At 49.3% G+C, this 25,187-nt stretch overlaps 1 protein-coding gene across 1 annotated transcript in view; it reads right to left on the bottom strand.

Moving 5' to 3' along the window:
- SMYD2 (SET and MYND domain containing 2) overlaps positions 1-25,187 on the bottom strand; it is a 72,336-nt gene that overhangs the window by 31,829 nt on the left and 15,320 nt on the right. Inside the window, exons 2-4 of the mRNA XM_068279701.1 lie at positions 23,561-23,624; positions 18,120-18,230; positions 8,397-8,457 (exon numbers count right to left, since the gene is read on the bottom strand). Coding sequence (XP_068135802.1) covers positions 8,397-8,457; positions 18,120-18,230; positions 23,561-23,624 — 236 coding nt within the window. The remainder of the gene's footprint in view (positions 1-8,396; positions 8,458-18,119; positions 18,231-23,560; positions 23,625-25,187) is intronic.

Here is a 25,187-nt window from a genome sequence, read left to right as displayed (position 1 = left end):
TGTGTAAAAAAATCTAAAGATTGTCATTTACAGAGGTATTTCTCCCACCCAGCATGGGTATGTGTAAAAATACAACCCAAAACACATTATACTACTTCTCCCGAGTACGGCAATACCACATGTGTGGCACTTTTTTGCACCCTAACTGCGCTAAAGGGCCCAAAGTCCAATGAGTACCTTTAGGATTTCACAGGTCATTTTGCGGAATTTGATTTCCAGACTACTCCTCACGGTTTAGGGCCCCTAAAATGCCAGGGCAGTATAGGAACCCCACAAATGACCCCATTTTAGAAAGAAGACACCCCAAGGTATTCCGTTAGGAGTATGGTGAGTTCATAGAAGATTTTATTTTTTGGCACAAGTTAGTGGAAAATGACACTTTGTGGAAAAAAACAATAAAAATCAATTTTCCGCTAACTTTTGACAAAAAATAAAATCTTCTATGAACTTACCATACTCCTAACGGAATACCTTGGGGTGTCTTCTTTCTAAAATGGGGTCATTTGTGGGGTTCCTATACTGCCCTGGCATTTTAGGGGCCCTAAACCGTAAGGAGTAGTCTGGAAATCAAATTCCGCAAAATGACCTGTGAAATCCTAAAGATACTCATTGGACTTTGGGCCCTTTAGCGCAGTTAGGGTGCAAAAAAGTGCCACACATGTGGTATCGCCGTACTCGGGAGAAGTAGTACAATGTGTTTTGGGGTGTATTTTTACACATACCCATGCTGGGTGGGAGAAATAACTCTGTAAATGGACAATTGTGTGTAAAAAAATCAAAAGATTGTCATTTACAGAGGTATTTCTCCCACCCAGCATGGGTATGTGTAAAAATACACCCCAAAACACATTATACTACTTCTCCCGAGTTCGGCAATACCACATGTGTGGCACTTTTTTGCACCCTAACTGCGCTAAAGGGCCCAAAGTCCAATGAGTACCTTTAGGATTTCACAGGTCATTTTGCGGAATTTGATTTCCAGACTACTCCTCACGGTTTAGGGCCCCTAAAATGCCAGGGCAGTATAGGAACCCCACAAATGACCCCATTTTAGAAAGAAGACACCCCAAGGTATTCCGTTAGGAGTATGGTGAGTTCATAGAAGATTTTATTTTTTGTCACAAGTTAGTGGAAAATGACACTTTGTGAAAAAAACAATAAAAAACAATTTTCCGCTAACTTTTGACAAAAAATAAAATCTTCTGTGAACTTACCATACTCCTAACGGAATACCTTGGGGTGTCTTCTTTCTAAAATGGGGTCATTTGTGGGGTTCCTATACTGCCCTGGCATTTTAGGGGCCCTAAACCGTAAGGAGTAGTCTGGAAATCAAATTCCGCAAAATGACCTGTGAAATCCTAAAGATACTCATTGGACTTTGGGCCCTTTAGCGCAGTTAGGGTGCAAAAAAGTGCCACACATGTGGTATCGCCGTACTCGGGAGAAGTAGTACAATGTGTTTTGGGGTGTATTTTTACACATACCCATGCTGGGTGGGAGAAATAACTCTGTAAATGGACAATTGTGTGTAAAAAAAATCAAAAGATTGTCATTTACAGAGGTATTTCTCCCACCCAGCATGGGTATGTGTAAAAATACACCCCAAACCACATTATACTACTTCTCCCGAGTTCGGCAATACCACATGTGTGGCACTTTTTTGCACCCTAACTGCGCTAAGGGGCCCAGAGTCCAATGAGTACCTTTAGGCTTTACAGGGGTGCTCAAAATTTAGCACCCCGCCCACTTGCCAGGACAGTTAACAAACCCCACAAATGACCCCATTTTGGAAAGAATACACGCTAAGGTATTCCATGAGGGCCATGGTGAGTTCATAGAAAATTTTATTTTTTGTCACAAGTTAGCGGAAAATGACATTTTGTGAAAAAAAACAAAAAACCACAATTTCTGCTAACTTGTGACAAAAAATAAAACATTCTATGAACTCACCATGCACCTCACGGAATACTTTGGGGTGTCCTCTTTCCAAAATGGCATCATTCGTGGGGTCTGTCCTGGCATTTTAGGGTCTCTGCAATCATTACATGTATGGCCAGTATTAGGAGTTTCTGCTATACTCCTTATATTGGGCATAAGGGTAATGCACTGTGGGCTGAAAGGAAAAATGAACGTCAAACAATCAATCAATGTGGATGAAAAAATATCTGCCAAAAAATTTGAAAAAAAAAAAAGAGAGGAGGAAGGCGTCTGCCAGGACATAGGAGCTGCCGCCCCAAAAATCCAAACCCACCAGCTCGTATGCCCTGGCAAACCTGATTTATCCATTCACACCGACCGATGTGGATGAACAAATCATTGCCAGAGTTCTTTTTTGATACAAAGTGTTTGCCAAAGCATATGAATCCCCAACACCACTCCTCGGCCCATATGCCTCGGCAAACGTATCTTTTTGACTGCGGAGGAGAAATCTCGTCCTGCAGCGCTGCATGCACCGACTTGTGTGTAAGCTGACAGACGCGCAATGTTCTGTCAGGATGCACCATCAGTGCTGCAGCTGGTTAGTCGTTCGCTCGGTCCACCTGGAAGGTTATTGGATGGAAAAAGAGAAAAAAAAATACAAAAAAACCCAAAAAACAAGCAAGCAGCAAAGCAATTACTTCATTAACATTAATAACCTTTGAACTTTTTTACTTAAAAACTTAACATTGCAAACCAAACATTAACTTCTTTGCTTACCTGTTTTTTGTTTTTTTTTGTTTTTTTTAACTTACCTCCCGAGGACAAACCTCTCCTCCCCCATGGAACAATGTGCGAAGTGCAAATCGCACAGAGTTGTGGCGAAATACATTACGCAATTTGTCCCAAGTGAAAGGAGAGGTTTCTGGCAGCCCTGTGTATTAGGGTCCCTGGAAACCCGATGTTTGGTTTCACACTGCATATTGACATATCCGGTGGGTCGAGCCCGCCGCACCGTATCGTCCAAAACAGACCTTCAGACAATACCACAAGAGTAGCATTCGGCCTAGTAATGGACTGCGTCGCCATAGACTAACATGACTTCCGGGCCGATCGATATTGCCACAGAAGCCACGCAGTAACGTAGGCATGCACTAGCGTTAAGTCAAGCACTTCCGGCGTAGGGGGGGACCGCAAAGTGTGACTTTTGCTAGGCATTTTGCCCCAACGCATCGCAGCAGTGTGAAATAGCACTGAGAGACCCTTGTGTGCCTACCGCTGTGTGTGGAGTTCCCTACTCTCTAATAGTGTACCTGCTCGTGGTACCTCTCAAAACACTCCCCTAGGCATAGGCCAGGCTGGTCAGGACAGGTGGGACAATAAACGGTGGTGTCACGCCTTATTCCAGCCCTGCTGCAGACACGACAGCGTTTTCTTCGGATTCGTTGACCTGGGGTAGTCGGAATTGGATAGGCGTAATGCCTTCCATGCAGCCGGCTAGTTGCATCTTGGGGTTGGGCCACGGCACCTCCTGGATACAGGAGTTCCATCATGATCTGTTTATTAAATTGAATAAACGATCCAGTTCTCCCAGCCTTACTGTAGAGAACAAAGCTGTTGTAAATTGCCAATTGAATGAGGTAAAAAGACACTTTTTTATACCAGCGTCTTGTTTTTCGGGAAACTAAATAGGGCGCTAACCTCTGGTCATTGAAGTCCACCCCTCCCATGTTAGTATTATACTCGTGGGCGACAAGGGGTTTTTCAATGACCTCAGTTCGCCGTTGAATTTCAACTGTCGTGTCTGCGTGAATGGTGGACAGGAAGTAAACCTCCCTCTTGTCCTTCCATTTCACCGCGAGCAGGTCGTCAGCACACAAGGCGGCCCTCTGCCCCCGCTTAAGTCTGGTGGTAATGAGCCGTTGGGGGAAGCCCCGGCGACTAGGCCGCACGGTGCCACAGCATCGGATTTTTTCTATTTTTAAGTGCTGAAAGAGGGCCACACTTGTGTAATAATTGTCCACAAAAAGATGGTACCCCTTCTGGAACAAGGGTGACACCAAGTCCCACACAACCTTTCCACTGCTCCCCAGGTAGTCAGGGCATCCGACCGGCTCCAATTTGGAGTCTTTTCCCTCATAGACCCTAAAATAAGATGTATAGCCTGTGGCCCTTTCACAGAGCTTATACAGTTTCACCCCATACCGGGCGCGCTTGTTTGGGATGTACTGTTTGATGCGAAGGCGCCCGGTAAAGCGTATGAGGGACTCGTCTACGCAGATGTCCTGGTCAGGGGTATAAGCATCTGCAAATCTGGATGACAGGTGGTCTATGAGGGGTCGAATTTTGTGGAGCCGGTCAAAATCAGGGTGGTCACTTCGATGACAGGTTTCGTTGTCATTGAAGTGCAGGAAGCGCAGGATGTTCTCAAATCGTGTCCTGGACATGGCAGCAGAGTACAGGGGAACATGATGTGCTGGGTCCGTAGACCAATAAGACCGCAACACATTCTGCTTTACTAGTCCCGTGTGAAGGAGAAGGCCCAAAAAAATTTTCATTTCGGAAACTTGGACTGGTTTCCACCGAAAAGGCTGGGCAAGGAACTTTTCCGGATTGGCGGTTATATATTGTGTGGCCTTACGGTTGGTCTCTGCCACAATTAAGTCCAAGAGATCCTGGGTGAAGAACAGATAGAAAAAGTCTAGGGCCGATCCTAGATTATCTGTCTCCACCTGGACTCCAGACTGGGCGGTGAAAGGGGGAAGTACGGGTGCGGCGGAATCAGGGGATTGCCAATTTGGGTTTGCCAGCACCTCTGGTAAATTAGGGGTAGTACGGGCCCGTCTTCTTGGTGGCTGCGACTGGGATCTTACTGCACGTGCCACCGAACCAGTTTCAACTTCCATGCTGGTGCTCGCCACTTCACCAGGGTCTACGGAAGTACTGGTTCTAGGTCCAGGAGATGTTGTGCTGCTGGTGCCTGCCCCACCATGAAATCTCAGACCAGCACGAACACCACTCTGCTGCCCTTGAGGCTGATCCTGCGCCACCTGCGGTCCAACAACATGGGGTGTGGTACGCCTGGCTTTAGCCGGGACCTCAACCTCATCATCACTATCGGTCAGTGAGCCACTGCTCAATTCAGGTTCAAACTCTGACCCGGAAGATTCATCAAATGAGGCGTCCCAATCGTCCTCATCCGACTGGGCCATGTACCTGAGAACCTCATCATCGGAATACCCCTTTCTTGCCATGGTGGGCTGCTAAATTTAGGGGGTATTCCTCTGAGACTACCCAGAAAAAAAGAGCACCTACCTAGCAAAAGGGAGTATTTGAGAGGTAGAAAGCTGTGGTCACTGAGTTTTGATAAAAAAATAAATCAAAACTGAGGTTTACAGTGCCACAGCTATTGTACAGTGTTTTTTGCAGTGATCAGAAAAAAAATTCTGTCACTGCGGTGGGGCGGGCTGAACGCAAGTGCAGGCGAACGATCAGGCCTGATCGGGCAAACACTGCGTTTTTTTTGTGGATCCTAGTGACCCTAATAGATCTGACTGCGATCAGTAATGATCACTTACAGATACTATATAGTACCAATGTTGATTAGCGACAGTGATGACGCTAATTAGTGACTGTGGTGCAGTGGGCTGAGCACTAACTGACACTTACAAAGGGGCCTAGCTAACTGGCCTAACTGCTAACACTAGTGATACTAAAAAAGTGACAGTTTTCACTGATCACTGTTTTTAGATCACTAGGATAGTGACAGGGGGGTGGTGGTGAGTGGGGAATCAGAGGCAATCAGAAACAATCACAGGACAATCAAAGGCAATCGCAGGCCAATCACAGGGCACTCAATTCACGGGACAATCAAAGGCAATCACGGGACAATCAAAGCCAATCACAGGCCAATCAAACCAATCACGGCACAATCAAAGCCAATCACGGGACAATCAAAGCCAATCACAGGCCAATCACAGGCCGATCACGGGACAAAGCCGATCACGGGACAATCAAAGCCAATCACAGGCCAATCAAAGCCAATCACAGGCCAATCAAAGCCAATCACAGGCCAATCACGGGACAATCACGGGACAATCACGGGACAATCAAATACAATTACAGCACAATCAAATTGAATGTCAGCACAATCAAATGCAATTACAGCACAATCAAATACAATGCACTGGGAAGGTGATTGGGGGGGGGGGGGAGGGGGGGGGGGTCTGAGGGCGATCAGAGGGTGTGGGGGGTTGACTAGGTGTCCGCACGGGGCAGACTGGGTCCTGATCTGGTGGGTGGCAGACACAGGGGGTGACGATAGGAGATCAGTGAGGGATTACAGGGGAGAATAGATGTAAACAATGCACTGGGGAGGTTATCAGCAGGGGGGGGGGGCTGAGGGCAATCTGAGGGTCTGGGTGGGTGATCAGGTGCCCCCAAGGGACAGTTTAGGGTCTGCGCTGATGGGTGGTGGTGACAAGGGGTGATAGACAGGTGATAGATGGGTGATAGACAGGTGATCAGTGGGTAAGGCAGCTATATAGCTGTATACAGCATACAGGGGGGTGGTCTGGGAGGGGGGTCTGGGGGGGATCTGAGGGTAGGGGGGGTGATCAGGGGACCCTAGGGGGCAGTTAGGGACCTAACCTAGAGGATAGCGTCCCTAGATAGTGACAGGGAGTGATTGATGGGTTTTTAGGTGGGTGGTGGGGTGCAGATACTGGTGTGCTGGGGTGGTCAGGGGGGGTTCTGAGGGCTGGGGTGGGCGATCGGGGGGTCTGTGTGGGGCAAAGTGTGATTTTTTAGCACTTAGCTAATGGCTGCCGTCCTCTCTGATGGTCGCACGACGAGTGACCATCAGCGGAGGAGGCAGCCAGTATAATACACTTTGTTACCATAACAAAGTGTATTATACACTCTGATTGGCCGGATCGCGGAGGTTTGAAACCCGCCGGCGCTGCTGATTGGCCGGCGGGTTTCCGAGTAGGGTGGGCGGAGCCTATTGCCGGCGGCGATCGCGTCATTGATGACGCGATCGCCGCACAGCCGCCGCTGATGCCGCCCCCCGCCGATGGGCGTATTGCGGTCGTTTGGGACCGGTCTTTGCCGCCGCCCATCGGCTGGGGGCGGTCGTTAAGTGGTTAAAATTAGTACTGCTGTAATGTGTATTTATTGCCACTTGTCACTAGGGGGCAGTGTGAGACAACAGAGGACTTTTGCTTTCAGTTTCAATATTCTCTGCTTGCAGAGAGAGATCAAAGCATTCCAAGAATTTACAGCACAACAAGTTCTGCTGACTGAGGGCAAAAGCAGTGCACTTATCGCAAACAAGATAACATTTAAAGTTGCTAATGGGTTAAAGGAATGTACATAACAAACATTAATAAAATTAATTATACTTAAAAAGGACTCTGAGCAGTGCCATAAAAATGGAATCTGGACTTACCCGGGGCTTCCTCCAGTCCCCGGTTGCCTGCAAGGTCCCCAGGCTTCCTCTTGGTCCCTTCCGTGGTCCTGCTGGCGGCTATAGTAATCCGGCAACTTTGGCTGAGGACGCGTGTGCCCGCCCCCGGTGCATCATGACGCCGGTAGCCGTAAGGCCCCGTTTACACTTAGAGAGAAACTCCGACCAAGAATTGAACTTTATCCCAATCAGTAGCCGATACCACTTTTACATGAGAAATTATTTCTTTTCACAACCAGACCATCAGGGGGCGCTGTATGACCGATATTATGTTGAACCCCCTCCCACAAGAAAATCTGAGGACCGTGGTACTCCTGGCAGTTTCCAGTCTGTGAACCTTGTTGCATTGTGGGAAATAGCTGTTTACAGCGGTTTCCAACTGCTAAAAAAGCATGCAGCAGCTACATCACCTGCCAGCAGTAAAAATGTCACCATGTAATAAATGTTAGAATGTAAATCAGGGATTTAAAAGATTTTACAATGGGCGAACACTGACTAAATCATTTATACATAATTGTAAAAATGAAGCACTTTTTTATTACATTATTTTCACTGGAGTTCCTCTTTAATCTGTTGCTCTCAGTTGTAGCTGAAAAAACAACTGATTTTCAGAGTAAGGCCCATGTTTTCCTATGGCTCAGTTCACACAACACTTTTTAACTGAAATCTTTTTCACAATGCACTGCTATGGAGAAGAAGAAAAAAAAACGTGTTCCAACTGATTAAGTGTAAATGGGGCCTAAGCGTCCTGTGCATGCATGGGTCTATAAAGACTGAATCCCGCATGCGCAGGACGCTTACGGCTACTGGCGTGATGATGCACCGGGGGAGCGCACACTCGTCTTCAGCCGAAGTCACCGGAATACTGTAGCAGACAGCGGGACCACGGAAGGGACAAAGAGGATGCCTGGGGCTGCAGTCCCTAATTAATTTACTTACGCATATAAAAACTGCATGAACAGGAACTTTGAGTCACAAACACACACACACAATAATTAATAAATTCTCTTACGAGATTCAAACTCCTTAACCGTCAAAAACTGCTCAGACGGCGTCTTTTCTGTATGAGTTTTCTAGAACGAGAAAAAAAAAAAAAAAAAAAAAAAGAAATTACAGCACAGAGTAAAAAGGCAAAGATCACCATTTCTAATTACACTCCTGCTTAGTGGTCGCCTGTTAAAGAGGAACTTCAGCCTAAACAAACAGTCATTAAGTTACATTAGTTACGTTAATTAAAATAGATAGTTAATATAATCTCTTACCCACCCTGTTTTAAAAGAACAGGCAAATGTTTGATTTCATGATGGCAGCCATCTTTTTGGTTGAAAGGAGATGACAGGGAGCATGAGACACAGTTCCAACTGTCCTGTGTGCTGATCACCCCTCCCAGTTGCTAGGCAACACAACTACCAACATAGGAAATCCCATCATGCTTTGCACAGCATCAGGGAAAAAAAAAAACTCGGGCAATTTTCTTTGATGGGTGGAGCTTAGCTAAAAATGATGCTTTGGTAAGAAAAAGAAAATTCTGATGCTGTGAAACTGTTAAACACCAAGCCTTTTCAGTTCTGCTGAGTAGATTGGAGTGGATGGTGTAATGGTTAAGGGCTTTGACTCAGTAAGCCATCACCTATTCAGTAGGAGACCTTAGGCAAGTCTCCCTAAACACTGCTACTGCCTATAGAGCGCGTCCTAGTGGCTGCAGCTCTGGGGCTTTGAGTGCGCCAGGAGAAAAGCGCAATATAAATGTTATTTGTCTTGTCTAGTCTAGTCTGGAGGTTCACTTTAAAGGGGGACCTAAAGTGAGAGGTATATGGAGGCCGATATATTCATTTCCTGTTTAAACAATACCTGTTGCCTGGCAGTCCTGCTGATCATTCTGGCATCAGTAGTATCTGAATCACACACTTGATACAAGCATGCAGCTAACAAAAAAAAAAAAAAAAAAAAAAATCTGGTCTGCATGCTTATTTAGGGTCTATCAATTTTGTGGCCTGATCGACCATACGATAATTGTATCCAATTGGATGAAAATCTGTGCCGCAACAAGCAGGGCTGTGGAGTCGGAGTCGGGGCAATTTTGGGCACCCGGAGTCGGAGTCGTTGATTTCATAAACTGAGGAGTCGGAGTCGGGAGCCGGAGTCGGCTGATTTTTGTACAAAATCCACATCCCTGTTAAGTATTAGGCTAAGGAGTCGGAGCCATTTTGGGTACCCCGAGTCGGAGTTGGAGTCGTGATTTCATAAACTGAGGAGTCGGAGTAGGAATCGGAAGATTTTTCTACCGACTCCACAGCCCTGGCAACAAGCATGCCTGACGATTCAGCCAATTTCAGGCCGAAATTAGCCGTATGCGTCAACTGAGCATGCTTGGAAGTCTCAGGCCAATATGGTTGATTCGGTGCATGGCGGTAGCGGCATGCGATATTGTGACAGTACCCTGAGTCGTCCCTCCCCCTTACACACACAAATTGTGTCCCAAGCACGCCACACACACACTGTTGTGACTGTTCAGCTGCTCCCGGTCTCCTTCGCTGCATCTCCGAGCAGGTGATGTCACACGAGCGACACATGGCATATGTGGCAACTACGTGGCGCACATGGGGAAGCAGCGGAGGAGACAGAGAGCAGCAGGATGGTCGTGGCAGGCGAGATTTGAATGCACAGGCACGGTGGGGTATACCAACATTTGGGGGAACAGGGGGAAGGCGGCACGGTGGTGTCATGAGGCCGGTTCCCGAGAGATTTCATGCTGAAATGGGAAACGGCCTGCGTTGTATGGGCAGCCGACATTTCTTTCTGATCAGATTCAAAATGCAGACATCAAACATCAATTCCGGTCATTTCCTTTTAAGCAAAACCAGTTACCTGGCAGTCCTAGTGATCTGTTTGGCTGCGGTAGTGTCTGAACTACATCAGAAACAAGCATGCAGCTAATTTGTGTCAGATCTGACAAGACTGTCAGAAACATCTTATCTGCTGCATGAATCTTCAGGGGGTATGGCTACAAGTATTAGAGGCAGAGGATGAGTAGGACAGCTAGGCCACTGGGATTGCCACCGGGTCCCCCATCTGTGCTCCCCCTCTAGGTTAAGTTGAGCAGCAGCAGCCGCCGCCGCTATTAGTAAGAGGCAGTGGGCGGGGATGACTCACCTCTTCCGCATTCCAGCGTGCGTTCCACTGTCGTCACTTCCTGCAATGCCGCCCACTGTATTGTAAGTGGACAGCATTGCAGGAAGTGACGACAGTGGAACGCATGCTAGAACGCGGAAGAGGCGAGTCCTCCCTGCCCGCTGCCTCTTACTAATAGCAGCGGCTGATGAGCTTAAGCTAGAGGGGGAGCACAGATGGGGGACCCAGGTGAGGGGGGGGGGGGGGGGTCAGGCACCCCTCCCCGCCGCTGTGCCCAATACCCCCCTTCCTGCCCGCTACCCCCTCCAGCTCGGCGGCAAGTGTAGGACCACCCCTGGGAGCAGGGTGCTACTTCTTGCTTGGACCGGCCCCTTCTACTTGCTTGGACCGGCCCTGGGGGCAGGGCGCTACTTCTTGCTTGAAGGTTGAGGCACTTAGCCTATTGTATATATAGAACAGCCGTGCCCAACCTACGGCCCGCGGGCCATTTGTGGCCCGCAAAGCCAGTTTCTGTGGCCTGCGCTGTGTCTGCCTGCGGAGGAGGAGAGGATCGGGTGGTATTGCGTAGTATGGCACTCGGCGGGACGCGCATACACCAGTGTGTGCTCGTATTTAGCCCCGGGTAGCGCTGGGATAGTTAGAAAGCCTCGCTCATTGGTTACTGCAGGAACCTTCCTCCAGTAGGAATCAGCCTAATTCCTATTGAAGGAAGGTTCCTGCAGTAACCAATGAGCGAGGCTTTCTAACTATCCCAGCGCTACCCGGGGCTAAATACGAGTGCACGCTGGTGTATGCGCGTCCCGCCGAGTGCCATACTACGCAATACCACCCGATCCTCTCCTCCTCCGCAGGCAGACAACGGGACACGCTGTGACAGCCTCCTCAGCCCCACACAGAGCTGACAGCCTCCTCAGCCCTACACAGAGCTGACAGCCTCCTCAGCCCCACACAGAGCTGACAGCCTCCTCAGCCCCACACAGAGCTGACAGCCTCCTCAGCCCCACACAGAGCCGACAGCCTCCTCAGCCCCACACAGAGCCGACAGCCTCCTCAGCCCCACACAGAGCCGACAGCCTCCTCAGCCCCACACAGAGCCGACAGCCTCCTCAGCCCCACACAGAGCCGACAGCCTCCTCAGCCCCACACAGAGCCGACAGCCTCCTCAGCCCCACACAGAGCCGACAGCCTCCTCAGCCCCACACAGAGCCGGCAGCCTCCTCAGCCCCACACAGAGCCGGCAGCCTCCTCAGCCCCACACAGAGCCGGCAGCCTCCTCAGCCCCACACAGAGCCGGCAGCCTCCTCAGCCCCACACAGAGCCGGCAGCCTCCTCAGCCCCACACAGAGCCGGCAGCCTCCTCAGCCCCACACAGAGCCGGCAGCCTCCTCAGCCCCACACAGAGCCGGCAGCCTCCTCAGCCCCACACAGAGCCGGCAGCCTCCTCAGCCCCACACAGAGCCGGCAGCCTCCTCAGCCCCACACAGAGCCGGCAGCCTCCTCAGCCCCACACAGAGCCGGCAGCCTCCTCAGCCCCACACAGAGCCGACAGCCTCCTCAGCCCCACACAGAGCCGGCAGCCTCCTCAGCCCCACACAGAGCCGGCAGCCTCCTCAGCCCCACACAGAGCCGGCAGCCTCCTCAGCCCCACACAGAGCCGGCAGCCTCCTCAGCCCCACACAGAGCCGGCAGCCTCCTCAGCCCCACACAGAGCCGACAGCCTCCTCAGCCCCACACAGAGCCGGCAGCCTCCTCAGCCCCACACAGAGCCGGCAGCCTCCTCAGCCCCACACAGAGCCGGCAGCCTCCTCAGCCCCACACAGAGCCGGCAGCCTCCTCAGCCCCACACAGAGCCGGCAGCCTCCTCAGCCCCACACAGAGCTGACAGCCTCCTCAGCCCCACACAGAGCCGGCAGCCTCCTCAGCCCCACACAGAGCCGGCAGCCTCCTCAGCCCCACACAGAGCCGGCAGCCTCCTCAGCCCCACACAGAGCCGACAGCCTCCTCAGCCCCACACAGAGCCGGCAGCCTCCTCAGCCCCACACAGAGCCGGCAGCCTCCTCAGCCCCACACAGAGCCGACAGCCTCCTCAGCCCCACACAGAGCCGACAGCCTCCTCAGCCCCACACAGAGCCGGCAGCCTCCTCAGCCCCACACAGAGCCGGCAGCCTCCTCAGCCCCACACAGAGCCGGCAGCCTCCTCAGCCCCACACAGAGCCGGCAGCCTCCTCAGCCCCACACAGAGCCGGCAGCCTCCTCAGCCCCACACAGACAGGGCAGCCTCCTCAGCCCCACACAGAGCTGACAGCCTCCTCAGCCCCACACAGAGCCGGCAGCCTCCTCAGCCCCACACAGAGCCGGCAGCCTCCTCAGCCCCACACAGAGCCGACAGCCTCCTCAGCCCCACACAGAGCCGGCAGCCTCCTCAGCCCCACACAGAGCCGGCAGCCTCCTCAGCCCCACACAGAGCCGACAGCCTCCTCAGCCCCACACAGAGCCGACAGCCTCCTCAGCCCCACACAGAGCCGGCAGCCTCCTCAGCCCCACACAGAGCCGGCAGCCTCCTCAGCCCCACACAGAGCCGGCAGCCTCCTCAGCCCCACACAGAGCCGGCAGCCTCCTCAGCCCCACACAGAGCCGGCAGCCTCCTCAGCCCCACACAGACAGGGCAGCCTCCTCAGCCCCACACAGAGCTGACAGCCTCCTCAGCCCCACACAGAGCCGGCAGCCTCCTCAGCCCCACACAGAGCCGGCAGCCTCCTCAGCCCCACACAGACAGGGCAGCCTCCTCAGCCCCACACAGAGCTGACAGCCTCCTCAGCCCCACACAGAGCTGACAGCCTCCTCAGCCAGCACACTAAAGGCCACTCTGATACCATTGCTGAATTAATCTGCCGCAAACTTCTTATTAAGAAAATGTGCATCAAATGGTGAGTACAACAATTCTTATATTGTCGTTTTCTTTCCATTTCCAACACCATGTTAACTGTTACTAGAAAAACGTTAAACGTTTTACATCGAAATTTTGTATGCATGTGTTCCGGCCCTCGAGATTTTTCTTGATTTGAAGTTCGGCCCTCGGGCCAAAAAAGGTTGAGCATCACTGATATAGAAGATTGGTCAGAACCGGTTCTGGTCCAGTTCTGTATAATGCCTGAAAAGGAACGCAACGTTTGGAAAGCTTGCAATAACCATGTACAGTTAGTCATTATAGAGAACCTGAAGCGAGAGCTCTATGGAGGCTGCCATATTTATTTCCTTTTAAAGGGAACCTAAACTGAGAAGGATATGGATTTTTCCTTTTACAATAATACCAGTTGCCTGACTCTCCCGCTGATCCTGTGTCTCTAATACTTTCAGCCACAGCCCCTGAACAAGCATGCAGATCAGGTGCTCTGACTGAAGTCAGACTGGATTAGCTGCATGCTTGTTTCAGGTGTGTGATTCAGACTCTACTGCAGCCAAAGAGATCAGCAGGACTGCCAGGCAACTGGTATTGTTTACAAGGAAACCTCCATATCCCTCTCAGTTTAGGTTCCCTTTAGGCAATCATTAAAAGGCATTACCAGAATCAATGTTTCTTGGTTTGATGTCGGCATTTCCGCCGCTCGACTAACACTGGACCATTCTTCACTTGATCACATTTGAGATCTGTCTCTTGGTCGATCTCCCCCTTTAGAGGCAGTGGAAGAGCAGGGCAGCCAGGAAATTTGCTTTGTTTAAAATTAAATAAATAGGTCAGCCTCCATATTCCTCCCACCTTGGGTTCTTTTTAAAAGGGAAAATAAATAAATAAATAAATAAATATATGGAGTTTCGCTTACCTGGGGCATCTACCAGCCCCATGCAGCCATACTGTGCCCTCGCAGTCACTCACAGCTCCTCCAGTCCCCCGCTGCCAGCTAGTTTCGTTTTTGCCGACTGATTCGGCAGGCCGCCACGGGTACCTTTGTACGCATTCCCGCTGGTGCAGGAAGCTATCGCGTTTTTACGCGTTGTACTGTAACGCGTTAAAATGTATGCGTTAAGGTCCTTGATAGCTTCCTGCACCAGCAGGATGGCCTGTCGACTGAGTTGGCAAAAACGAAATTGGCAGCGGGGGACCGGAGGAGCTGTGAGTGACTTCGAGGGCACAGGATGGTTGCAGGGGTAGATGCCCCAGGTAAGAAGCTTTTTTTTTTTAAAGGAGTTAAGGTTCCTTTTAAAGTGGACCTGAACTCTTTCACAGGACAGAAGGGAAAAAAGAAAAATGCACCCTGTATGTGTTTAGAGAGTTTAGCCTGTCTAATTCCCCTTATCTGTGACTAATCACCACTGCAATTTGATCTCTCAGCTGTGTCAGCTGACTGCCATGGCTGAGCAGCTAATTTGTAAACACAGGATGTTAACAACAGGTCTGCTTCCATGAAAGCAGGAAGTAGACACTGCAGATTTATTGCAGGATTTGTATCAGTGCAACAAAGAAATGTTTTTTTAAAGATTATTATGCTGACGCGAATCTTTTAGAGCAGAGAGGAAATTCAGGTCCGCTTTAAAGTTCTGCCACCTCCCTTCCCCCCCCCCATCCTTTTTAGAAGCCTACATTGCTTAAGTCCGCATCTTGCATGCCCTCCATCTGCACGTAGCACGATCAGAGAAATAGCAGGGTTCATTTAAATATGTAATTTCCCTTTGTCTCCGGCGCATCCAAATAAGGCAGAGACTGGCGAGCCGGACTTTGAGGTAAGTGGATGCGCTGCTGACGGGAGTACAAAACGCACGAGCTCAGCTGTTGGCCCCGGGCCACCGCTTTGTAATCTTGGCCATTAAATCGGGGTTTGCAGGTGGCCCAGCAGCTGAGGTCAAGAGGACTGTATTTTGCATACTAAGCTTTCCGCAGACTATAGGGTGTTTATCCGTTCCTAGGAGCTAGCCATTATACATTCTTGCCAGTCGTGGTGTTATTTTTCCTTTATTGCGTCGTTCTGTTTGCGATCGGCTAGACTTTATTATTTCACAGAGAGCTCCGGGCGGACCAACTAAAGTCTTGCCATGCCCGCCTGCGCCGCACGTTGGAAGATTTCATGCATTTAATAAAAATAATAAAATAAAAATCTTAAGGCTTCAACACCGTCCAACAGAGCTTCAGAAATTCGCTTTAAAAAAAAAAAAAAAAAAAAAAAAAAAAGGTTAATGACGCAACAATTTGGATGGCAAAAATGTTTAACCGTTCCTTTTATGTGACCTTGAAAATAAGCCGCCTTTTGGCTCCGCGAGTTAGGATGGGAAGAAGAAAAAGGACGCGCAATATGGTCGTGCTGGCAGGTTAGAACTGGCGTCTAAAGTGAAGCGGTTGTTAGAGCAGTTTCCCTATTTAAAAAGGGTGTCGCATAGGACTTCATTGCAGCTCCATATTACTGCCCCCTTGTGGAGAGCAGTACAGCCATTCTCCTCTACAGACAGGAGCATGGTCAGGAGAGAACATCTAACATGCCATAGAACACTTAGAGGGTGCCAGCACAGGATCAGGGCAGCTCGAGGACGATGGGGAAGCGCCTACAAAAAAGGTTGATTTTTTTTAGCCTATGGTGACGCCGGCTGCGCCCAGGTCTCCGGTGTTTTTACAGAGCTCCCCTCTCAGGATGCCACCAATTCAGAGGGTCCATCAGTTGCCGCAACATAACAGGATTATAGCGTCACACATCCAATCGACCACGTCTGACAGATTTTACAACTTGCTCGGTACATTTCACCAATCTTGGCTGTATGTACACCTTTAGACCCTAGGAGAGATCCCTGAACCCACTAATAATACCAAAAATGTAATTAATGTTTCATGCCATTGACCTGTGGCTTTTGCTTGAAGGACCTCTGTCTGAAAATCTTAAAATTTAAAATACATTAAAATACATGTTAAATTACAGTATACAAAATAAGAAGTACATTTCTTCCAGAGTTAAATGAGCCATAAATTACTTTTCTCCTATGTTGCTGTCACTTACAGAAGGTAGTAGAAATCTGACATTACCGACAGGTTTTGGACTAGCCCATGTTCTCATAGGGGGGGTTCTTAGGGTTTTCTTTATTTTTAAAAGCACTTCGTGAATGGCAGTTGCTCCGTCCAACTGCCAAAAACATGTACGGTGAGCGGGGAGGCTGGCCAGCATCATTGCATAAATATTTTTTTTTAGGGAGTCTTTATGAAGAATAAAGGCCATCCTGAGAATTCCCCATGAAGAGATGGACTGTCCCATAACCTCTCGGTAATATCAGATTTCAACTACTTACTGTAAGTGACAGCAACATAGGAGAAAAGGAATTTATGGCTCATTTAACTCCGGAAGAAACATACTTATTTGTATGCGTTTTAAATTTTAAGATTTTTGCGACAGTTCCTCTTTAACCAGCCGGGCGGTATGGACGAGCTCAGCTCGTCCATCACCGCCGGAGGCTGCCGCTCAGGCCCTGCTGGGCCGATTTTCATAAAATAAAGAGCAGCACACGCAGCCGGCACTTTGCCAGCCGCGTGTGCTGCCCGATCGCCACCGCTCTGCGGCGATCCGCCGCGAGCAGCGGCGAAAGAGGGTCCCCCCAGCCGCCTGAGCCCAGCGTAGCCGGAAAACAAAAAGTTCCGGCCAGCGCTAAGGGCTGGATCGGAGGCGGCTGACGTCAGGACGTCGGCTGACGTCCATGACGTCACTCCGCTCGTCGCTATGGCGACGGTGTAAGCAAAACAAGGAAGGCCGCTCATTGCGGCCTTCCTTGTTTATTCTGGGCGCCGGAGGCGATCGGAAGAACGCCCCCGGAGCGCCCTCTAGTGGGCTTTCATGCAGCCAACTTTCAGTTGGCTGCATGAAATAGTTTTTTTTTTTATTTAAAAAAAAACTCCCGCAGCCGCCCTGGCGATCTTAATAGAATGCCAGGGTGGTTAAAGGACAATTGCAGTGAGAATAAGGCAGCCATATTTATTTCCTGTTAAACAATACCAGTTACCAGGCTATCCTGCTGATCTATCTGGCTGCAGTAGTGTTTGAACAACACCAGAAACAAGCATGCAGCTAATCTTGTCAGATCTGACACTCATGTCAGAATGTCCCCGCCGCTGGCACTGAGCATTATTCATCTATCACAGCCAAATAATGCGCGCTACCGTTCGCGTCATCGGAAGCTTACTGCACAGGCGCAGTACAACGTTTTATTGTACTGCGCCTGCGCAGTGTTTCTGCTGACGTGGGCGGGAGCAAGCACGGCCGTGCAGCCGCAGTTGGACGGCGTGCCGCACTAGACCGGGACCGGCGGCGAGGAGCGGCAGATTGGAGGACGGCGCGGTAGCTAATAGAAGCCCAGGTAAGTGGCGGTTTTTATCCTTAGCAAACCCCCACAGAATCCCATTAAGACAATTTCTGATACAGTAAACCACTTTTCCTGATCCTTTGCAGTTTACGATAATAATGAGATTATACTGTCATCATACCTGGAAATTAGTTAAGTAATTTTTAGTACAATTTATTACAAATATAAAACGCTAGATTCAGGTTATAGCGAGCACAGTGGTTTGGAGCGTTAGGCAGGATAATGAGGTCATTACTGTAATAGCAGCCGTTTCTGGCGCCCCCTCCAGCCTCACCTGTTTGACCAGTATTCTTGCGGTAAGCCTGACGGTTTCTGACGGGCTCCAGTTCTCCCCGTAGGCACACATGGCGGAACACTCCAGCTTGTGCATCGGCCAATCTCCTTTCTGCGGGGCGAGAAGAGAAACAGCGCGGTCATTAACACGAGGTGGTCTCCTCTGCGGACGCAGGTCAAGGGAAACGTTTCCTTTACAAATAAGGGATGACGCAAAGCGTGAGATCCGGACAGAGGAAAGATCGCTGTAACATTCCAAGCTCTTCATCCAGGCAGAGACGGATGGAAGAAACTCACACACCTGCTTTTATTATGCGGCAAGTAAGAAGCTAGCCGACATTGAACCCATGTTGGAAGGAGCTAATGCTGGACAGTGCTCTATAATCTAAAGACTGTCCATATAAACCAAGCATTCCATGCCTCCACATGTTACAGCAAACCTGAACTCTTGCACAGGACAGAAGGAAACACCGAGAAATGCACCCTGTATGGATTTCAAGAGTTTAGCCTGTCTAATTCCCCCTCATCTGTGGCTAATCACAAGTGTAATTTGATTTCTCATCCGTGTCAGCTCAGGAATCTCGGCAGTCTTCGTCCGAGCCGCTAATTTGTACACAGGATATTAACCCTGTGTCTGCTTCCATGAAAGCAGGAAGTAGACACTGCAGCTTTATTGTAGGATTGGTGGTTATGCTGTTGCAGAGAGGAAGTTCTGAGTTCAGGTGCGATTTAAAAGTGAACTTGAGCCAAAGCTGAACGAAAAACCAACAAACGAGAGAGAGAGAGAGAGAGAGATCCGTTGCAGAGCGCAACCCCCCCTCCAAATCGAGGGTGCGCAGCTCCTTGTACATGGCCGCGCTGTAGCCATGGGAGGCCGCCTGCTCATGCGCAGTAGCACGGAGACCACGGATTTGGGTTACTGGGCGGGCTCAGTCGGCTATTGCGTGGCCATGAATATGGAAGAGGAGCTGCGTAGCCCCGATCTGATTAGCGACAATGCCTAGTCGCTAATCTTCTGGAGGACAGCGCTCAGCAGTGGGGGACAGCACAGCAGGGAGGGACGCCTCAGGAGGCTGCCCCCTCTTTAGGCAAGTATCTCATTTTGTACACCAGAGCTTCAGCTCAAGTACACTTTCAAGCACACCTGAAGTGAGAAGGATATGGAGGCTGACATTTATTTCCAGTGCACATTTGCCTGGCAGTCCTGCTGATCCTCTGCCTCTAATTTCAGCCATGGACCCTGAACAAGCATGCGGACCAGGAGCTCTGACTGAAGTCTGACTAGATTAACCACATGCTTGTTCCAGGCGTCTGATTCAGACACTACTGCAGCTAAAGAGATCAGCAGGACAGCCAGGGAATTGGTATTGTTTAACCCTCCTGGCGGTATATTAAAAACCGCCAGGGGGCAGCGCAGCCGTTTTTTTGATTTTTTTTTTTTTTTTTATAATCATGTAGCGAGCCGAGGGCTCGCTACATGATAGCCGCTGCTCAGCGGCATCCCCCCAGCCCCGCCGATCGCCTCCGGCATGGCGACGGGGCGGGATGACGTCACCGACGTCGTGACGTCCAAGGGAGTCCCGATCCACCCCTTGCCGCTGCCTGGCGCTGATAGGCCAGGTAGCGCAGGGGTCTGGGGGGGGGGGCTGTCTTGCGACGCGGATAGCGGCGATCGAGCGCAGGGCGGCGATCGAACTGCTGACTAGCTGCGTTCAGCAAAACAAAAAAATTATTCAAATCGGCCCAGCAGGGCCTGAGAAAACCTCCTGCGCGGCTTACCGCCAGGAAGGTTAAAGAGCATCTCAAGCAAATAAAAAAAAAAAAAACCAAAAAAAACAGATACTCACCTAAGGAGAGGGAAGGCTCTGGGTCTTTCCCGTTCCACTCACGGTCCTCTTGTTCCAGGGCCGTCACCCCCGTTTAATCCTCCACTGCGGAGGCTTGGGAGCCTGTGTGCTTCTGAAGGTGGGCGGCTCCATACTGTGCATGTGCGCGAGAGATCATGCTTGCGCATGCACAGTACAGAGAGGCTCGTCTTTAGAAGCACTCGGGTTCCCTGAAGACCTCCAAAGCCTACTGGCAGCGCCACAGAGCAGTGCGAACCATCGGTCAGAGAATGTCAACAGGGGAGCCAACAATGTAACGAGGGGACCAGGAAAGGTCTTTAGGCAAGTATCTTTTGGAGTCAGGCTCACTTTAAAAGGAAATAAATGTGTCCGCCTCCATATTTCTCTCATCTGAGGTGTACAATAATAAGCGGAATCACATCAATGGACTCTTCAAGAGCCTGCATCGAGACGAAGGGTAGAGAAAAAGAAAAAAAAAAGCCAGCATCCTTCGGATTACCACAAGGAGCAGGGGCATAACAATAGACCCTGCAAGGGATGCAGTTGCAGGGGGGCCCAGAAGCTGCAGGGGGGGGTAGGGGAAAAAGTTTATTTTCCCTGTTATGAGAGACTGATAACTACTGGCATGGAGAGACAAACATGCTCTGCACAATTGTTCTAATGACTGCATCTGCTCAGCCACTGAGGCTACAAGGTTTTGCAGACAAAGATTTGTAGACAGTCCCTATTCAGTGTTATGCAGGCTTTTGTGTACAGTGCCCCGCCCCCAAACTCTCTACCCCTCCCCAAGTGCTGTGTACTGTAGTAATGCTGGAGGAGTCTGAAGAGCCAGTTCTGCTTGGTGTATTTGCCTTCTTAAAACAGAAGGAAATCTGCAATAATTCAGCTATAAGTGAACATTTGTGGCTACCCACAATGCACACCTACTAAATATGCAAATTATCCCTTTTCGCCCCTGTAGGGCTGGTTCAGACGGACGCTTGCGGAGCGTTTACTGCAAGCGTTTGGACCGTCGCGGTAAACGCTCCCATTCAAGTGAATGGGAGCGTTTACACCGAGCTTTTGCGCGCTTCTACCCGAACGCGGCGTTCGGGTCCCGACTTTTGCGAGCGTTCGGGCTGCCCCTGGAAGCAACATGTAGGCCAACCGCGACGGCTAATGTTCCCCTACAGGAAAAAAAAACCCGCGACCGCATCACGACGCGGCCGAAGGCTACTGAAAGCCTGACCGCGCAGCCGCCGCAACGCCCCCAGACGCGACGCTACGCAGACGTCCGTCTGATCCAGCCCTAAGCTAGACAAGCACCCAGGGCCGCTGGTGTATAGCAAGCCTATAGCTTTACATTTTACACAGCCCATTCAAACCCACATGTCCCTGAGCTGCTTGGCTACTCTGTTGTACTGGTCCAAGCCCTATCCCATACAGCCTTATCAATCCCTGCTATGTACTGATGAGGACCAAAAGTTAAAACAGGCTGTCTGCATGTGGGGTTGGTGTGGCTGTGTAAAATGTAAAGCTATAGGCTTGCTATACACCAGCGGCTCTGGATGCTTGCTTGGCTTACCAAGGGTGAAAAGGGATAATTTGCATATTCAGTAGTAGTGCATTGTGGGTAACCACAAATGTTCACTTATAGCTGAATTATTGCAGATTTCCTTCTGTTTTAAAGAGACACTGAAGCGAAAAAAAAATTATGATATGATTTGTATGTGTAGTACAGCTAAGAAATAAAATGTTAAGATCAGATATATCAGTCTAATTGTTTCCAGTACAGGAAGAGTTAAGAAACTCCAGTTGTTATCTCTATGCAAACAAGCCATTAAGCTCTACCACTTTCAAAGTCGTGGAGAGGGCTGTTATCTGACTTATCTCAACTGTAATTGAACTATTTACTTTTTCTCTGCCAGAGGAGAGGTCATTAGTTCACAGACTGCTCTGAAATAATCATTTTGAATGCTGAGTGTTGTGTAATCTGCACATATTATAGAATGATGCAATGTTAGAAAAAACACTATATACCTGAAAATAAAAATGAGAATATTTTCTTTGCTGCTAATCTTCTAGTAATTATGCATAGTACACAACCAATTCACTAGATCATATTTTATTTTTTTCGCTTCAGTGTCTCTTTAAAAAGGCAAATACACCAAGCTTTGCTTTTTTTTAGTAGGAGGGCTTTTTGGTCCCTTTTATCTCCCTATACATTCCTAGTAGTTTGGGTCACCCTGAGCTGCTTGGTTACTCTGTAGTTCTGCTTCATCAGAGATGGACAGAGTGAGTGGAATAAGAAGTTGTAGCTGGGAGCATGCTCATCTGTCGGTTTTCTGTATGCGTTTTCTGAGCACCATGTGTGTCTGTATGTGTGAAAACATGCACGTTTCATTACAGAAGCTAATGTAATTGATAGAGAAAATTCTCCCAGTGCTTCATTGCTGTCTGTTTATCTGCTTGAGAAAAAATGCATTCAAGTGTTCACTAGCCAATTGAATAACATTGGTTCTCAGTTTATCTGTGCAGAAAGCGAAGGAGGGGGAGGGGGGGGGGGGTGTTGGGCCCATCCAAAGTTTTGCAGGGGGTAGTTACGCCCCTGACAAGAAGTAATTTCAGAACTCTGACACAGCAAGGAAAGTGGTTATAGAAAGTTTATCTCCACTTTCAAGAAAACCCGAAAAGATAAATCAAAAAGAGAAGAAAAAGACTCTGCGGCTGTTATCAGAGATTGTACGGCCAGCTGCTTTCATTTGTCACTTTTTTATCTGAAGGATCAGAACTTATTTTTCCAAAGTTTAAGCCAGTAAGGAGGGAGGAAGAGGAGAAATCCAATTTACGCCTGAATGAGGTTTCCCCTGTAGGCATCGCTAATTAAAACCTATCCTCAGGCAGGATCACACCGAGCTGCAGAGAAAGTGACCAGCATCTCTAATCTGATCGGGATAATAGCTCGTCTTTAACTCCTGGTTGCAGGTGGAATGTGTTCGGGCAGCCGGGTTACTGGGGAGGTGGTGGAGCTGCGTGTATGGTGAGCGGAAGGGGGCAAAAATGTGATAGCCCTCAGCAGCCAATCACAGTACACCGATCACGGACATAGGTAAAGCAGACCTGAACTCAGAACTTCCTCTCTGCTGTAAAAAGATAAGCAACAGCATTATAACCTGCTGATACAAATCCTGCAATAAATCTGCAGGGTGTCTACTCCCTGCTTTTACGGAAGCAGACATAGGGTTAACATGCTGTGTTTACAAAATTACCGTAGTTGCTCTGCGAGGACTGCTGAGATTCCTGAGCCCACAGAGCTGAAATATATTGCAGTTGTGATTAGTCACAGATGAAGGCGGATTAAACAGGCTAAACTCTCTAAAGTGAACCAGAGACGAAGCCCCCTCATGTATTTTACCATATATATCAGTGGGAACACTCTGCTCTCTGTTACATTCTTCACTGCTCAGCCTGCTTGATATCAGCCCTGAGAAAATCCCAGACTGAGCATTAACTCGGAAATATTTACTTCTCAGTGATCATCCCCAATTTTAACCAAAAGCCAGGAGGGACGGTTATCACAACTGAGCAGGCAGTACAGGGAATTGAAGGACCTCACCTGGCATTCCACGTTGCAGTAAAAGGCCTGTTTGCATTTCCCGCACTTAGACAGTCCCTCTTTTCTGGAAGGGAAACAAAATAAGAGAAGTCAAGTTAGTAACTGCAGATGTAAAAGCGCCCACAAGTCCTGCTGGCTGGACACTCGCGCTACACACACACACGCTACACACACACACGCGCTACACACACACGCGCTACACACACACGCGCTACACACACACACACACACACACACACACACACACTACACACACACACTGCAGATGTAAAAGCGCCCACAAGTCCTGCTGGCTGGACACACGCGCTACACACACACACGCTACACACACACACACGCTACACACACACACGCTACACACACACACACGCTACACACACACACACACACACACACGCGCGCTACACACACACGCGCTACACACACACGCGCTACACACACACACACGCGCTACACACACACACACGCGCTACACACACACACACGCGCTACACACACACACACACACGCCACACACACGCTACACACACGCCACACACACGCTACACACACACACGCTACACACACACGCTACACACACACGCTACACACACACACGCTACACACACACACGCCACACACACACGCCACACACACACGCCACACACACACACACGCTACACACACACACACGCTACACACACACACACGCTACACACACACACACACGCTACACACACACACACGCTACACACACACACACACACACGCTACACACACACACACGCTACACACACACACACGCTACACACACACACACGCTACACACACACGCTACACACACACGCTACACACACACGCTACACACACACGCTACACACACACACACACTACACACACACTACACACACACTACACACACACACACTACACACACACACACTACACACACACACTACACACACACACTTCATAAAATAGATTGCATCTATAAAACAGGAACAAAAAAATTAAAGTTAAAAGTGTACCAGAGATGACATGTGGGTGACATGATGAGATGGATAGGTGTATATACAGCGGCAAGAACATAGACACTTATGCTGTACTGCTTTTGTTCTTTCCCTGCCTGAAAGGATTAATATTCAGCTTTGCAACTGAGCAGAGACAATAAAAAACGTTAAATCTTTGTACTTTGTAAACGTTTATACATAAAAACTAAAACCATGAGATAGCTAAAAGTCATTTTTAGGACTAGGAGGACAGATCCAATTGCTTATCTCAGTTTATTTTCATCTTAGGTTCACTTTAAAGGAAATGGCAGCCAAATTAAGATATGCAAGCTCTACTTAAAGGGAACCTAAACTGAGAAGGATGTGAATTTTTCCTTTTAAAATAATACCAGTTACCTGACTCTCCTGCTGATCCTGTGTGTCTAATACTTTAATTCCCATATCCCTCAGTTTAGGTTTCCTTTAACCGAAGCGTCCTCCAGCCCCTTGCAGCGAACATGCCCCACACCACAGCTCTGCTCTCAGCCGCCGGCCCCTGCTGATGCAGAGGCCGACCACGCGAGGTCGTCCTCCACTGTGCCTGCGTGAGCGCCGCTGTCTTAATTTGGCTGACCTTTCCTTTAACCCAGGGGTAGGGA

This window comes from Hyperolius riggenbachi, chromosome 4 (genome assembly GCF_040937935.1).
Source record: "Hyperolius riggenbachi isolate aHypRig1 chromosome 4, aHypRig1.pri, whole genome shotgun sequence".
In the NCBI taxonomy this organism is placed as follows: Eukaryota; Metazoa; Chordata; class Amphibia; order Anura; family Hyperoliidae; genus Hyperolius; species Hyperolius riggenbachi.
The sequence above is the reverse complement of the archived record's forward strand: the minus strand, read 5'-3'. Positions and strand labels throughout refer to the sequence as shown.